The sequence below is a fragment of the Nicotiana tomentosiformis genome, chromosome 2 (genome assembly GCF_000390325.3).
Source record: "Nicotiana tomentosiformis chromosome 2, ASM39032v3, whole genome shotgun sequence".
NCBI classification, from domain to species: Eukaryota; Viridiplantae; Streptophyta; class Magnoliopsida; order Solanales; family Solanaceae; genus Nicotiana; species Nicotiana tomentosiformis.
This window is the reverse complement of record NC_090813.1, coordinates 167,629,960-167,644,742: the sequence shown is the minus strand read 5'-3', so window position 1 is coordinate 167,644,742 and position 14,783 is coordinate 167,629,960. Positions and strand designations below refer to the sequence as shown.

General features: G+C 38.7%; 1 protein-coding gene across 2 annotated transcripts; it reads right to left on the bottom strand.

The window, feature by feature from the left end:
* Positions 1 to 259: 259 nt before the first annotated feature.
* On the bottom strand, positions 260 to 13,750 carry LOC104086219 (uncharacterized). 2 transcript variants are annotated; one of them, XM_009590424.4, is made up of 10 exons: positions 12,134 to 13,746; positions 10,948 to 11,421; positions 10,549 to 10,850; positions 6,206 to 6,928; positions 5,847 to 6,125; positions 5,560 to 5,721; positions 4,543 to 5,478; positions 4,224 to 4,439; positions 2,424 to 2,684; positions 260 to 872 (listed from the first exon to the last, which is right to left on the bottom strand). In XM_009590424.4, exons 1-10 carry the CDS (start codon positions 13,515 to 13,517, stop codon positions 531 to 533), a joined length of 5,079 nt encoding a protein of 1,692 aa, XP_009588719.1. In that variant the 5' UTR covers positions 13,518 to 13,746; the 3' UTR covers positions 260 to 530. The 2 variants fall into 2 exon arrangements, with proteins under 2 accessions (XP_009588719.1, XP_009588720.1); XM_009590425.4 differs by lacking the exon at positions 260 to 872 and adding an exon at positions 3,188 to 3,321 and having other exon boundaries at positions 2,621 to 2,684; positions 12,134 to 13,750.
* Between the last annotated feature and the right edge of the window lie 1,033 nt (positions 13,751 to 14,783).

Genomic DNA, 14,783 nt, shown 5'->3' with positions numbered 1-14,783 from the left:
TACGATCTGGAAAGTTGAGACATGCGAAGAAAGGAAAATGCAGCCGTGATCAGACCATATTCCCAAAATTCAAGACACACATAGGAGCAAAGGGAAGAAGAAATAAACCGTAAGATAAAAACACTACAAACAAGGGATGCAGATTACAGATAACAGGGCATCTGCCAGGACAATTTTCAATTATTTTGATAATAATTAGCCCCTGCCCGGAAATAACTAGGAAGCAAACGATCATTGAGAGTTTCTGCGAATACAGAGATAAACAGTAATCAAAACTTTCTAATGCATTTTAATTAATTTGACGAAAAAGTAAAAACCATGAATAAGTGTGGCATTTGAAATGTTGGTTGCTATTGGACAACGCCTACCAATTTTTCCCACAGTGGTACCAGCCAACGCCAAGAGAGCTTGAAAATAGAAAAAGATGACCAAACCTACTGCCTACACATTGCTCTCCTACTTAGCTGCAAGGCTTGAGAATGAAACAACTAGCCACCTTGATCATAACAAGGGTCGTCCTAGACCCAGATTCAAGAATGATTGAACCAGGGCCCAATAGAACCATTTACATGGCCATTGCTGTGGATCCCAACACCATTTGGAACAAGAGATGGGGGCATTCCAACAGCCATCGGAGGAGGAGCAGGAAACAACGCATGAGTAGGCGGAAGGTTATGGGGGATTACTATAGGACTACCAGCTGGACTTCCATTACGCTGTTGGATGGCATGGATCTGTCTGAGTCCTTCTTCATGAATACGTGATAATGTATCCAACTCATTCATTGATAAAGCTTCCAAGCCAGCTCCATACAGTGGGGCATGCCGAGACATTTCTTCCTGAAGTGATGATTCAAGCTGACGGATGTATTGCTGAAAATGAAGCAACAAAAGAATCAACTTTGATACCTAATGCCCATCAGAGTAAGTTTCACACAAATACAAAGCAACATGCACCCAAATTGAGCCAAATTTGTACAGTAACAAAGATCACTAATGATGTGGAAGAAAGACAGATGAAGGTGAAAAACACAAGGGGGGAAAGATTAAATGCAGAATATGAAAATAAATAAAAGAGAACAAAAAGAAAAGAGCAAAGCAATTACAAAGAGATTGGCAGCTTTGCCAACTTTTACACATCATTATGCCACCTTTAAGAGAAAGTGAAAGATAAGGCGCATTCGAAAACCAACAACAAAAACTCAGTACGTTAATTGTAGAGCTGTCAAACGGGCTGACCCAATTCTCGCGAACTATAGAATTCAACAGCCTAACCCAGTCCTGCCATACATCTCAAAAGGACATTCAAAGTGCTACCACACCCAGCTCAAAGCAGGCTGTGGGCTAGCCCTTCAACTTTTCTTTTAAAAAAATATATATAAGTTTGTCAGTTGCCACCAGTAATGCTACTCAAGGTTTTTGTTTTCCTTTTTTCTTCTTCCATGGCTACAACCAAAACAAAAAGAGAATGAACAAAATAGTATAATTTTGGAAGAGGAAGTTGGTAAATGATGCTCAACGAACTTCAGAAATTCATATATGAATAGGACATGCGTTTCACCATATTCATTGGAACACATCTACCTACCACCCATTTGTAAGGAAAAAGTTCAGACACCTATTACCTAATTGAAAGAAAAAAGTTCAGATACCTACCACCTATTTGAAAAGAAAGCCAAATTGTATAAAACTTTTTAAGAATGTTGAGTACACATTTAATAGCACAAATGAGTAAAAATTTAGCTTACATATTAAATTTGAATAAATCAATACATTAACATATAAGTTGACCGAATTGGCGAATTCTTTTTTAAAATATTTTGCCTTAAGAGACAACCTAGTCTAGCCCTTGAGGCCAGCGAGCCGATTGGAGCTGGGCTAAAAAGCTCAGTTTAAAATGGACTAAAAATATCGTAGCCCAACCCCACCCAACTAATGGGTTGGGTTGGGCCGACCTCACAAGCCAATCCCATTAAAAATGGCTCTACTCCGATGTATAACAAAATAAAAGCTTTCCTTATCTTGCATGAAAAGGCGAAAAGAAGATGAGGAACAGAAAACGGATAGAATTTAGCAATCCTACTGGTGATCTTTTGTGCATGCGGCTCTACAAGAAAAACCTTCTACCCCCTTTATAACATTGAAGAATGAAAAATATACTCTATAACACTCAAATAGATAAATGATCAAATTTCTATCCTTCATCCGGCAGGAGCTAAACATTCTATGACGGCTTCATCGCTTAATTTATCAATTTTCATTTTTTTAATTTTCAGCAACCTCAAAGTTCCTTTTTAATTCGACCAAATAATAAAATATCCTTGTTCTTACTTTTTCAAAACATAAAAGATATAAACCACCACCATAATTAAGGCAGAAGACAGGCATCAAAGAAATAGGAAAAGAAGTAGCAAGAACAAAAACCTCGCAAGCCTCCAGCTTGGATTCCATTCCATCAATAAAAGCTTCACAACGAGCAACCTGCTCCTCCTTTTCACGTTTCTCCCCTTCCGTTTGCCCAACTGTTTGAGTCAACCGGCGTACTTCATCCTCAAGTGACTTTCGTAATTCTTCTCTGGTCACTTTCTCTGTGGCATAACGTTTTAGTTCCTCGTCAAATCTTTTCCGTGCAGCTTCAGCATTCTTTAACCTTTCTGCAAGAGTATTTTTCTCCTTCATCACTCTCTGCAAGATTGATAGTTTACAGTCAGGGAAAGAGAAAAACATGTAATATGTTAATCCATTTAGGAACCCCAAAGAAAACAAAAAGAAATAAAACACACAACAAATTTAACAAAGAGGAATTTCCATCTGCAACAATTACAAGCAGGGACCGTCAAAAGTCTTTAAATATTTGCAATTCCAAAAGAAAAAGATCGAACCATTCAGCAGTTCCAGAAAAGTGACTCGGGGCACTCCCTAAAGCTTCTATAAGAAGAATAATTTATTTGGTTGCACAAAGCATACTCCTTGGTCTCAAATTATTTCGTTGCCTAGTTATGAAGTCCAAGAAAAAGAAAACATAAGGCAAGTATGGATATAACACCAAAATAACCTTTGACAAATGTTGCACTCAAGGGTGTGGCCTATACCTTGGAAACCAGGGTTCAAAAACCAGCAAAGAAGAAAAAGAGTAAGTGACTTCTTTCCAATTTGCCTAAACCTAGGAGGGCAGAGTTACTTAGTACCTATGCTGGCAGGAGGTAGCAAGTACCCGGTGGTATAGTCGAGGAGCATGCAAACTGGCACAGACACCACCGTTATTTTTGAAGGGGGGAAAAAGAACCCTGGTAAAATTTTGTTTTTTTGTGTCCAGTGGGCCCTACAACAAGTTATATTACAGCAAATGGGATTAGAAAGACTAATTAGCATCTACATATTAAAAGGAGTTGATCCTTTTGGGAATGACATTAAAGGTCTGAACGAAGTAATATGATACACATAGTGGCACACAACGTTGATATTATCATTTGATTGAACATGAAAGATTACTGCCTTAATAAACGGTTGATTTGTATTATCTGATTATGATCATGTGGGATCAAATCAGATCAGATAAGAAGTTTCAGATTCTTTGGAATTATATTCAGATTAGAATTCTCTCTTAATTCTGGACAATCTAGAATCAAGGGATTATTTTCCCTTTTTATTGATTTGTTTTCTCCTATAAATGTATAGTCTTTGAATGAATAAAAGATACTATTCCGATATCAAAACTTTCATTAACTATCTGTATATAAAGCTACGAGATCAAAAGAGCACCCTAATCAAGATTGACAAACCTAATAAGAACACCACATGGTCTGATTCATAGTCTACCTAAGGAACTGGCAAGAGCTGAAACTGACTCTACTTAGGTAAGTTGTACCACAAGGCACTCAAAGAAACACGAAGCATTGGACCTCATTTTTAATTAAATTGACATTTGTAAATAAAAATCTGGTGATATGACACTAGAAATATCAATCTTCAAAGAAATTTTACCTTTAAGGAAATATAGATTCGTTTAATTAAATGACCGGAACTCACGGCTAAATTGGTAAATGATCAACAGGCAAAATAAGAGCTTTCAACAAAGAAAGAAAAAAGTAAAACCAGGAAGCAAAAAAATAAAAGAGAAGAAATGTCAAAGAACTAAGAGTCATAAAGGTCTGAAAGCTACTTAACAAACTTAAAGATTAAATGTAAACAACAATACATGCCAATTAATGATGGAATGCAGACCTTTAATTCATCACGTTTCCGTGATTTCAGTTGGGAAAGTTGTGCCTCGGCATCATGCAAACGATCTTGAAGAGCTCTTTTTTCTGCAGTGAGCCTAGCAATTTTATCATCCCGTTCAGATCGTAGCCATTCAAGTTGACTCTCAACTTCTTGTATCTGTTCTGCGAGTTCCTTTCTTTCCCGAGAAAACCGATCCATCTCAGCCCTCATTTCAGACTGATTTTTCAAGGTTTTGTCAAATCAAAATTCACCAGAAAAAGAATGAGATATTCTTTCAAGCAAACATATCCTAAAAAATAAATAATAATGACCAAGATACCTTGAGACGATTATTAGCAGCCTCCGATTCGTTAAGCTTTTGGGACATGATAGCTATTTCTTTAGCTATACTGGTATTTTCAGCTTTCCTTTCCTCGCGAATGCGCATAATTTCATCTTCACTAGCACACAATTGATGCCAAAGTGTGGCACGATCAACATTGGCTAGTTCAACAACCTCCCTCATCATGCTTAGGACTAGTCTAACAATTTCCTGCTCCTCACATATCAAGGTTACCAATATCTCCAAATCTAGATCTACTTCACGAGCACTTTCCGTTGAACTGGTAGCACGATCAACAAGCCTCTTGAGTATCCTCAATCGATAAGACTCATCTGCATACCACTTGAACAATATTGTGTAAAGCAACTTTACAAAACCTTTTAAATGTGGATCTCTAGAGAGTGCCAATGTCTCAGCAAGACCAAGAATTGAAGTAAAATCATCTTGTTGGGCTGTCAATTGCTCAATGGTTTCCCCTTCCACAACCACGTCAGTGTGCGGAAAATTTTCAACATATTGAGAGGTCATATGTAATCTCCGAGCAAAACGTCTTTCCAAGACCATGGCTACAGACTGAGCCACAATGGCCCCTCGAGCTACAGCTCTCTCAAATGTTTGGGAAGCTTCAACGGCAAGACATGGAATTGATAACATGTCAATAAGTATATAAATATCAGAAAAATGATGAGTACAAAGGAAAGCTTGCTCATCTACTTCAGGCGGTCTTTCTGAAGTATGACAACTTTCACCAAATAAGAAAATCCCACATGGTACAGCCGAGCAATTGTCACCAGAATCATTGTCGCAATCAATATCTCTTAGAATAGCTTCTGCAACATCTGCACAGCTATTTACAGTTCGGGTCAAATAATCAAGAACACATGGGGAGACTTCAGTGCCTAGTTTTTTTAGCCGGACGCGTACGGCTCTAACCTGCAGCGAAAATCAAAATATTACACTGGTAGAAGGGTGCATACATATATATATATATATATAACCAAATCTTATGCATACTGCTTCTGGAAGATGTAGACAATGAAGGGCAGCCTTGAATATGAAGTCAACAGTTGCTGCAAGAGGTTCATCAATGGAATCTGCTAAAAGATCAAATGACTGGAAAAGAACACGTTCCCACACATCACTGCTACATTCCAACTGGCCAAGGGCACCAAAGACCTGAGAGAAATTGCCACTTTGTAAGTGCTGAATGCTAATTGCTCTATGTAATAGAAATGATGCAAAGGTACAATCATTTTTCATGCATGATTGAAGAAACAGAAGAAACTTTCAGAATATCTCACTGGCATCCTTAATGCGGGTTCAGCATCTGGCTTCTGAAGTCGTCCTAGAAGCGCATAAGCAGCAAGTGGATGTTCTGAATGCTCAACCAATTTTGGAACCAACGCAACTAGGTCCGGCTGTAGATGCTTTGGAGCTTTATCCAATACAAGGGCTATCTTTTGGGCAGACTGCGGCCTCCTCCTTGGCTCAGGACAACCTTGTGGAACAGCTCCATCTAGTGCTCTTAGGGAGTTTACTATCAATCCCAGAAGCTCCTCAGACTGCTCTGGCCATTTGGTCTGAAATTGAAAACTCTGTGAATGGTCTATACCAAGACATATCAAACCAGGAAACTTCAACAGGAAGATAGCTGTTGTACCTTAGTACGAAGGGAAGGATTTTCAGAGGAGCCACCAGCAGATGTTTCTGGTGGATACATAGGCTGCCCAGAGAAGGCCTTTTCAGGTGCATTAATCCCATCAATATCAGAGCTTTGGACAGCAGATGAATTCATACTCTCCTCCGTCACTGTATCCAGTCTATCATGGGCATAAAGTTGCAAAGGTTCTTTTGCACCATTACCTCTATCAGACTCCAATTGACTACCTGCTCCATTGCCATCTGGAAAAGCTTTAGGTTTCACTTCAGATGACTCACTACTAGAACTTCCTTCTGAAGGTTGGCAACATTCGACCATAATATCCAACAGTAAATCAATGATCGCTTGCTGCAACACTTTTACCCCCATCAGCAAGTTCATCAAACTGGGAGAGGAGTTGTCATTTTTATTTCCCTTCTTTTCATCACTACAGCCAGATATATTAGTAGGAAGGAGCAAACGCTTTACTTTAGCAGGGTCATCAAGATACACACGAAGTCCAGCCAGGAACCCAGCTATTGCACCAGCATCCATAAGGAGCTTTTCCCTTAGAGTGACCTGTGGCTGCGATGGATTATCTCCATATGTGAGGTGAAACCCTGCTCCAGAAAGAAGATTTCTGAAGATATCCTCTTCATCACTGATACCTTCACTATCTTCCGAGTCAATGAGTTCATCAGGGTCAGTTGTCAGAGCATCCTGATCATCCTCAGAAGCCAACACCTAGAAAAAATTATTTTAAAAAAACACAAAACAGATGGAGAAATTAAGATCTTAGAAATAATCAAATAAGCATTCTACTAGCAACTAATATTCATGGGAGAAAAGATGTAGAAGCATGCAAACAAACACTGCTAGACCAAGCCACATGTAATGCCCCAAGTAATGAGCAGGGGTGGTTTGGTTATTTGAAAAAAAGAAGAAAACACATAGCTTCTGAAGAAGCTGAAAGCGGTCACCTAATAGCAGAAACTTTTCTCAAAACCAGGAGCCCACATGGAGCTGGGACATGGAAAATCATGGTTCTCAAAACCACTGGTGCACTAATTTATCCAGGAGCCCACATGGAGTTGGGACATGGAAAAACATCAGATAACTATGGAATGATTCTTCTTAAATACCTCATTTAAAGTGGGCAATGACACCAACATCAAGTTTTGGAAGGACAGGTGGTTAGAGGGGTCTGTACTAATGAACGAATATCCAAGCCTGTACAGATAGCTCAAGATCAAGACCACCATTTCTCAGAATTGGCAAGACTATACCTGGAGCATTCAGTTTAGGAGGAATATTCAGGACTGGGAACTACCTCAACTAATGAACATGTGAGCTAAATTGGAAGGACATTCTGTCAGGCAAGGTGCTGCTGACAGCCTGAAGTGGAAGGATGGTTTCTATTCTGTGAAAGCAGGCTACTTATGTTTGAGCTCCTTCAATCAGATTATTGAAAGATGGCCTTGGAAGTATATCTGGAAAACAAAGCTCCCTACTAAGGTCATTTGTTTCAGCTGGATAGCCCTTAATGAAGCATGTCTAACCCAGGATAATATCAGCAGAAGAAGCATTCCAACCATTAGCAGATGCTTCATGTGCCTACAGCAGTTAGAAACCAACAGACACCTAATGCTACATTGTCCAGTTGTCTCAGATATTTGGTGCATGTTTCTCTCTATGTTTAGTCTTAGCTGGGTCATGCCATAGAGTATTAACGATGCCTATGAATGCTGGTCTCTATGGAAAGTTGATAAGTCCATCAGAAGAATCTAGCAAACAATTCCTGCATGTATTTTTTGGTGTGTTTGGACGGAAAGGAATTGCAGATATTTTGATGGGACATCAGTTCCCGCTCCCACTCCCACTCTTAAGGCTAGATGTCTTTTATGGCTTTATAGTTGGCATAACTTCGCTCCTGTTAATTGCCCTATTAATTTTTTGGACGTCATCAGCTCACTAGCTCTCTTTTGTATTAAAGCTGACAGTCTTATGATGTAATTCCTCTTTTGTACTTTATGCATCTTCTTGATGCCATCTATAAAATCTTCTTACTTCATCAAAAAAATTAGCAGAAGCTTTCTCTAAAGCAAGGAGTGAGGAGACGTTGGGACATAAAATGGGCGTAAAGAAACACTGGGGTAAGGTGGGATTGAGCCCTTTAATCCATGGATTACTTAAGTTAACACTCTAACCATCAATAATATTCTTGACTATCTCATATATTCACCATAAGAACCCTACTACTCAAATCCGAGATTTCTTCAATCTGTGGGCTCAAAGAGGTAATTTTTATGCTCTAGTTTAGTAGTTTATCATTATCTATAAATGGGTATCCTAGATGATGGATTAGATAGTTGAGAGTTAAGGGTTTTAACTAAGGGATTAAATATAAGGATGAATTTTGGTTAGGGATAGCAATGGGCCAAACCCTAAGTACGATTATAGATCAACTGGGTGTAATATCATAGTGGATCACTTGAAATTGTCGTGTCTTGCATAGATTCTTGAGTTAGTTGGATTAGAGCAAGTACTTTGGTACCTAGATATAATGTTATAGCATACACATTAGTAGAATATTGAGTTAGGATGTCCATGGCTTTTCTTTATTGGTAAGAATATAAAAAGATTACACCCATTACCCAAAAAGAATGGCGAGGTTCGAAGTCAAAGCATCTAACTTCAGAGTGAAGTCGGACACGATATCATAATTTTTGTCAATTACATTTTTTTATCAAGTAAGCAAACATAATTTTTGTCAATTACATAAAAAGTAAAATCATAATTTTATGGTTAGAAAGATTAAACAAATGTTTGGAGAAAACTACAGTCAAATAAAACTCATTGACTGGCAATTTTTTATGGAACAGAGGAAGTTTCATATGGGATAAGGCGCATTTGAAGCATGTCCATCTTTTTGTTGTATTGCACACTGTCATATTGCGTGTCCTGGGAATGGAGTAACTCGTGGTAGGGAGCGCTTCCCCTTTTAATGGGCCTACATAGCACAAATCCAGATTAGTCGGGCCAGTGGGTTTCGGATACCGTTCTACCCACACAATAAAAAACAGACAGACCAGGTTCAAGTCCAAGCTACAGTACTACGGAGACCAATTCTGAAATTCAACAAAAATAAGATTGAACATTGAACAGCAATGCATGACATTGACATTTGACATTTAATGTTCCTTTCTCCACTTAAAACTTAAGCATATAAGCACCATCTATTTTTTGTGATAGAAATATGTAAAGAAAATGCAAACAACGCAAAAAGAGAAAAAGAAAAAGAAAAATAACAAGAGTAGGGAGATAGGAAAGAGGGCAGAATACAAATCAAGACATTCTCAAAGAGAACCCAAGAGAGGTAGAGGTAGGCCGAAGAAGTACGGAGAAGAGGTGATCAAGCAGGACATGCACATCTTCAAATATACCAAGGACATGACACTTGATAGGAGAGTGTGGAGGTCGAGGATTAGGGTAGTAGGTAGTCGAGCGTATTTCTTTTTTAGACTTGTATTCTTTCTTTCCCTGTTATTCTCGTATTTCCTGTTCTTAGATTTCAATTACTACGTTAGATTTCAATTACTACCTATTCCCTCATGGCATACCTAAAGACCCCCCCCCCCCCATCTTCTGATAACTACCTAAAGACTCAAAAACCTCCACTACTTAGGCACATATTTCACTGTTAAATGCTAACTAAATAGAGAGACGGGATGAGCTGCTTGCTTTTCATGAATTTAAATTTTTCCTTGGTGCTATGTTGGGTCCAAAGAGAGGTAGAGGTAGGCCGAAGAAGTATCGGGAAAAGGTGATCAGGCAGGACATGGCACATCTTCAGCTTACCAAGGACATGACACTTGATAGGAGACTGTGGAGGTCGAGGATTAGGGTAGCAGGTAGTCGAGCGTATTTCTTTTTCAAACCTGTATTCTTTCCCTTTTCCTGGTCTTAAATTTCTATTACTACATGTTGTTTCTTTTGCTTCGGTTATCTTATTTTTCTAGTTGGTTGCTACTGCTTCTCTTCCATAGCTTCTTCACAGTCGTATTTCCTTTTCATTATTGTTGTGACTATGCTTTCCTTGAGCCAACTGTCTATCGGAAACTGTCTCTCTATTTTCACAAAGTAGGGGTAAGACCGGCGTACACACTAGCCTCCCCAGACACCTGACATGCGGGATTTCACTGGGTATGTTGTTGTTGTTAAATTTTCCCTTGGTCCACAAATGCCAATGACGGTGATTGAAATTTTATGATCACACAGATTAGACTGAGAAAGAGAGAGAGAGAAGTTACAGGTACTTCCTCTTAACAACAAACGCCCATTTAGATAAAAGATTGATCACTAACCTCCAGGTCAGCAAAGTCAAACCAAGGGCAGCAGTCCAAAATTTCACAAACAAAGACAACTGTATCACGTACAAGGAACCCAGCATCTGATTCCATCATATCTGATACCTTCATAAATTGAAGAACAGAATTATTCCAAGTTTTAGTGCAAATGGAAGATTCCTTCCATACAGTTTTAGACTGACATTTCTGGTTAAGAATAGCCATCCTGTATTTAACCCAAAAATTCTTCTCCGGGTCACTGCCAATAGACTGATCACTCTCCAAATATATACATATAGTGTCAAAAGATTCATATACACCTGCGGTGTAAAACAAGAAACAAGATTGGTAATTGTCAACCATGGGACGCAGACAATATTAAAATTTTAACAAAAGGGTCTACAGGAAAATACGCACCAATACGAAGCTCACATCCACCTGCTTGAAAATATTTGCTAAATATTTTCCGTGTTTCCATTATCTCCTTGAAGAAAAAAAAGTTCTCCACCTTCCACGTAAAAGAGCTTTTTTTCCCTGCTTTATCCAGCTGAGAACCAGCCTTTGGTTGGTCAATGTCCTCATCTATCAATTCTTCAATGATGGATGACTCCTTCAAGATAAGAACTTCTGCGGAAAATACAACCATATCCTGAACGAGAAATCCAGAATCTTGATCAAAGAGACTAGTGAGTGTCACAAATTCACGCCAACCCCAGTCCTTTGCAGCTTTAGAGTACCGGTTCTGAGATTCCTTGGTTACCGACTTCTCCTCCATTTTTTGGTTCACAACAGACAAACGATGGCTCACAAAACAACTCCAGTCACTGTTACTATTCCTTGAATCCGTAACTTCAAGAAACACTGAAAGGTGGCATGGTGGCTGAGACTGCCCTGATTCCGTGGACAAATGTAGCACACGTCAGTTATGTCAATTGAGCTTATTTAATTACAAGGAAAAGGCTAAATGTGTGAAGATATACAAGGAAGCTTACAACAACAACAACAACAACCCAGTATAATCCCACTAGTGGGGTCTGGGAGGGTAGTGTGTACGCAGACCTTACCCCTACCCTGGGGTAGAGAGGCTGTTTCCGATAGACCCTCGGCTCCCTCCCTCCAAGAACTACCCACCTTGCTCTTGGGGTGACTCGAACTCACAACCTCTTGGTTGGAAGTGGAGGGTGCTTACCACTAGAGCAACCCACCCGTCTATACAAGGAAGCTTCATGTATAAAATATTTTGAGGAACGGGTGCTGATAGTGCTCATGAATTTACATGCTCAACACACGACAGCAGAAGCAGTGCACGAACAAGCAGCATAACACAAAAATTATGACAGAAAAGGTCATTTATGCTGGAGGCAAGAAGTTTGCATGATCAGATAAATACATACATTTTACATGAACACATTTCTCTAATTTCTGTGGAGCCTTGATATCAGATTTACCATAGCAAAATACGGAAGGAACTTGTTTACGTACAGAAACCAAGCCTCACCAACTAACACCATACTAAAAAGGCAATGAAAGCAGCTGTGAGCATACCGGAACATATTTGAGTTTTCATATGTTATGAGATTACTGTAGGGGGCATAAGGCGTACCTCTGGGATAAACAATCAGCCGACAATCCCGGTTTCCAATCTGAAACCTCCTGCTCTTTATGCAAAGCCCCGTAATCTTCCTTTTCTTTAAAATATCCTTCAATCTTGTAAAGTTCTCAATCCTCCATGTAAACTTCCCCATGTGACCATCAGATTTCCTGGAACCACTCCCATTCCGCAGCCCAATCAGTCCACCATTCTTTGAAAAGCTACTAAGCTCTTTAATAACATGGAACGAAGTGCTAAAAACAGCAGTGTCATCTACCAAGAACCCTGAATCCGTACCCATAAAATCAACTATTTTCATATAATCATTCCATCCCAAGCTCGTATTATCCCCGCTCTTATTATCAGCAGCAAACCTTCCATAAGAATCCCGATGCATATGATTGAAACCCGCCTTCTGATTTAACACTGACATTCTAAACAAGCACCAACAACTTCTATCCGAAATCAATGTCTTCTCAGTGTCCTTACTCTCTAAACACATCGACAAATACTCAACCCCATTTACCGCGCTCTGATACACACTAATCCTCAAATTACATTCCCCAGCTGGAAAAATCGGGCTCATAATTTTCTGAGTCTTTATCATTTCTTTAAACAAGCTAAAATTATGAACCTTCCAAGTAAATTTCCCACTCAGAACATCCCCAGAGGAACCAGTAACCACTACATTCGATACAGAGTTCGACTGCAATTCATTGTTGTTATCGCGCGAAAAGCTAACAGATTCATTAAGTATAAGTATATCTGCAGTGACAAGAATGCAATCATTGTTGAATAAAAACCCAAATTTAGGGTCTAATATGGAATTTGAAGGAGTGAAATCACACCAGCCATGAGATTTCTTTTTGGAAGAGAAACGATGCCACGAATCACGATGAATGGACTTTGAGGAATCCCTAGGGTTCTCAATGGCAAGACGGTAACTGGCAAAACAGTCCCACTTAGACGACGTCGTATTGCGAGGGTCCATAATTTGAAGGTATACAGAAATATAACCTGGCAATGCCTGTGAGTCACCTTTTGGGTAAACTAGCAAACGGCAATCGAAACCGCCGACTTCAAAGTACTTGCTCCATAACGCCCTCGCCTTTACTCTTGTAAAATTCGCTATCGCCCATTTGCAAACGGCGCCATATTCGCTCCGCCGTTCAACTGTCACAAACTCCGCCGCCGAGGCGACGGAGGTAGGGTCGCGTGTAGCAGCTACGTCCTCCGCCGGCGCCGTTGGTTTCTCCGATGATGACGTGGCAGGTGATGAAGTCATCGAAGGTGGGGCAACGGACGACGGCTGAGATTGTTCGGCTGATGATGAAGGAACCGCCGTTTCGACATCGGACGATAGGTTCTGATGATGGGGGCTGTGGCTGTTTTTCATCCTCTTTTTTTCTTTTTTTTCAATTAATTGAGAAGTAAGTTTATTCCTTCGTCTCTGTGTGTATATTGGTGCGTATATATGTTCTTATTGAGGGATGATGAAAGGAGAAAAAGAGGTGAGAAATGGGGTTTATGCAGCTGCGTGTGATGATAAAAGGGAGAAAGAGAGATTACTACCCTTTCTCGTCTTCAAACTATTTTCTCTGCTGCAATTTTTATGTTTAAATTTAAATTAGGTTATGGTAAATCGCCTAAACAAGATCTTGCTTATATGGATGTTTTTTATATTAGAACTAGTTAATTTCCTCGAATATGAAATATCAAAAATTAAAAGGAAAAATTATTATTTTAGTCCCTCAATGTTATCGTCTAATTTTGATTTTGGTTCTTCTGATATCTCATTTAACACATCTAAATTTTAATTAACTAAATTGAGTGATTTTAGTCCTATTACTAATCGAAGTTAAGATTGCAAACATAATATTTGTTACTACTATGGAGGGCAATTTGAGTATTACAGCTAGAATCTTAATTTTTCTATGATTGTATATGTAACCCCATTGACCAAACCATATATGCACATAGGCAACATCATATTCGGGGGGAAAAACCTCATACAACAAAGGCAAATTCATCGAATGCTTCTTGGATACCTCTTCGATAGTGATTTTTCTTTTGTTTTATATGAAAAAAAAATGAAATTAATTCAAGAACACATGGAATACATTCAAAATCAAAATTTGATTTCGTGTTATTATTTCAGAGAAATGTTTATTATCGAACTCTAAGCAATGGCGTAGCCACTTATTAGTAAGGGGAGCCAATTGACATACTTTCGTCGAAAAATTATATAGATGGTTAAATTTTAAATACGGAAAAGGGTCAGAAAATGCCCTTAACGTATTAGAAATTGCTCAAAAATGCCCTCCTTCCACTTATGAGTTCAAATTTGCCCTTAATGTTATTTTTAGGCTTAAAAATGCCCCTCTCTTAACGGAAAGATGACATGGCATTGATGGGCATTTTAATATTAAAGGCAAATTTGAACACATAGGTGGAAGGAGTGCATTTTTGAGCCATTTCTAATACGTTAAAGACATTTCTGACCCTTTTCCGTTTTAATTAAACATGTAGCATTTATTTAGTTTGGAAAAAGTGAATTTCTTTTTACTAAAAAATGAAAATATAAAAATATTTTTTTTCAGTTTTTACAAAAAAACTACTTTTAAAAAGCTGAAAAATATTTTTTAAAACAATATTTTTGTAA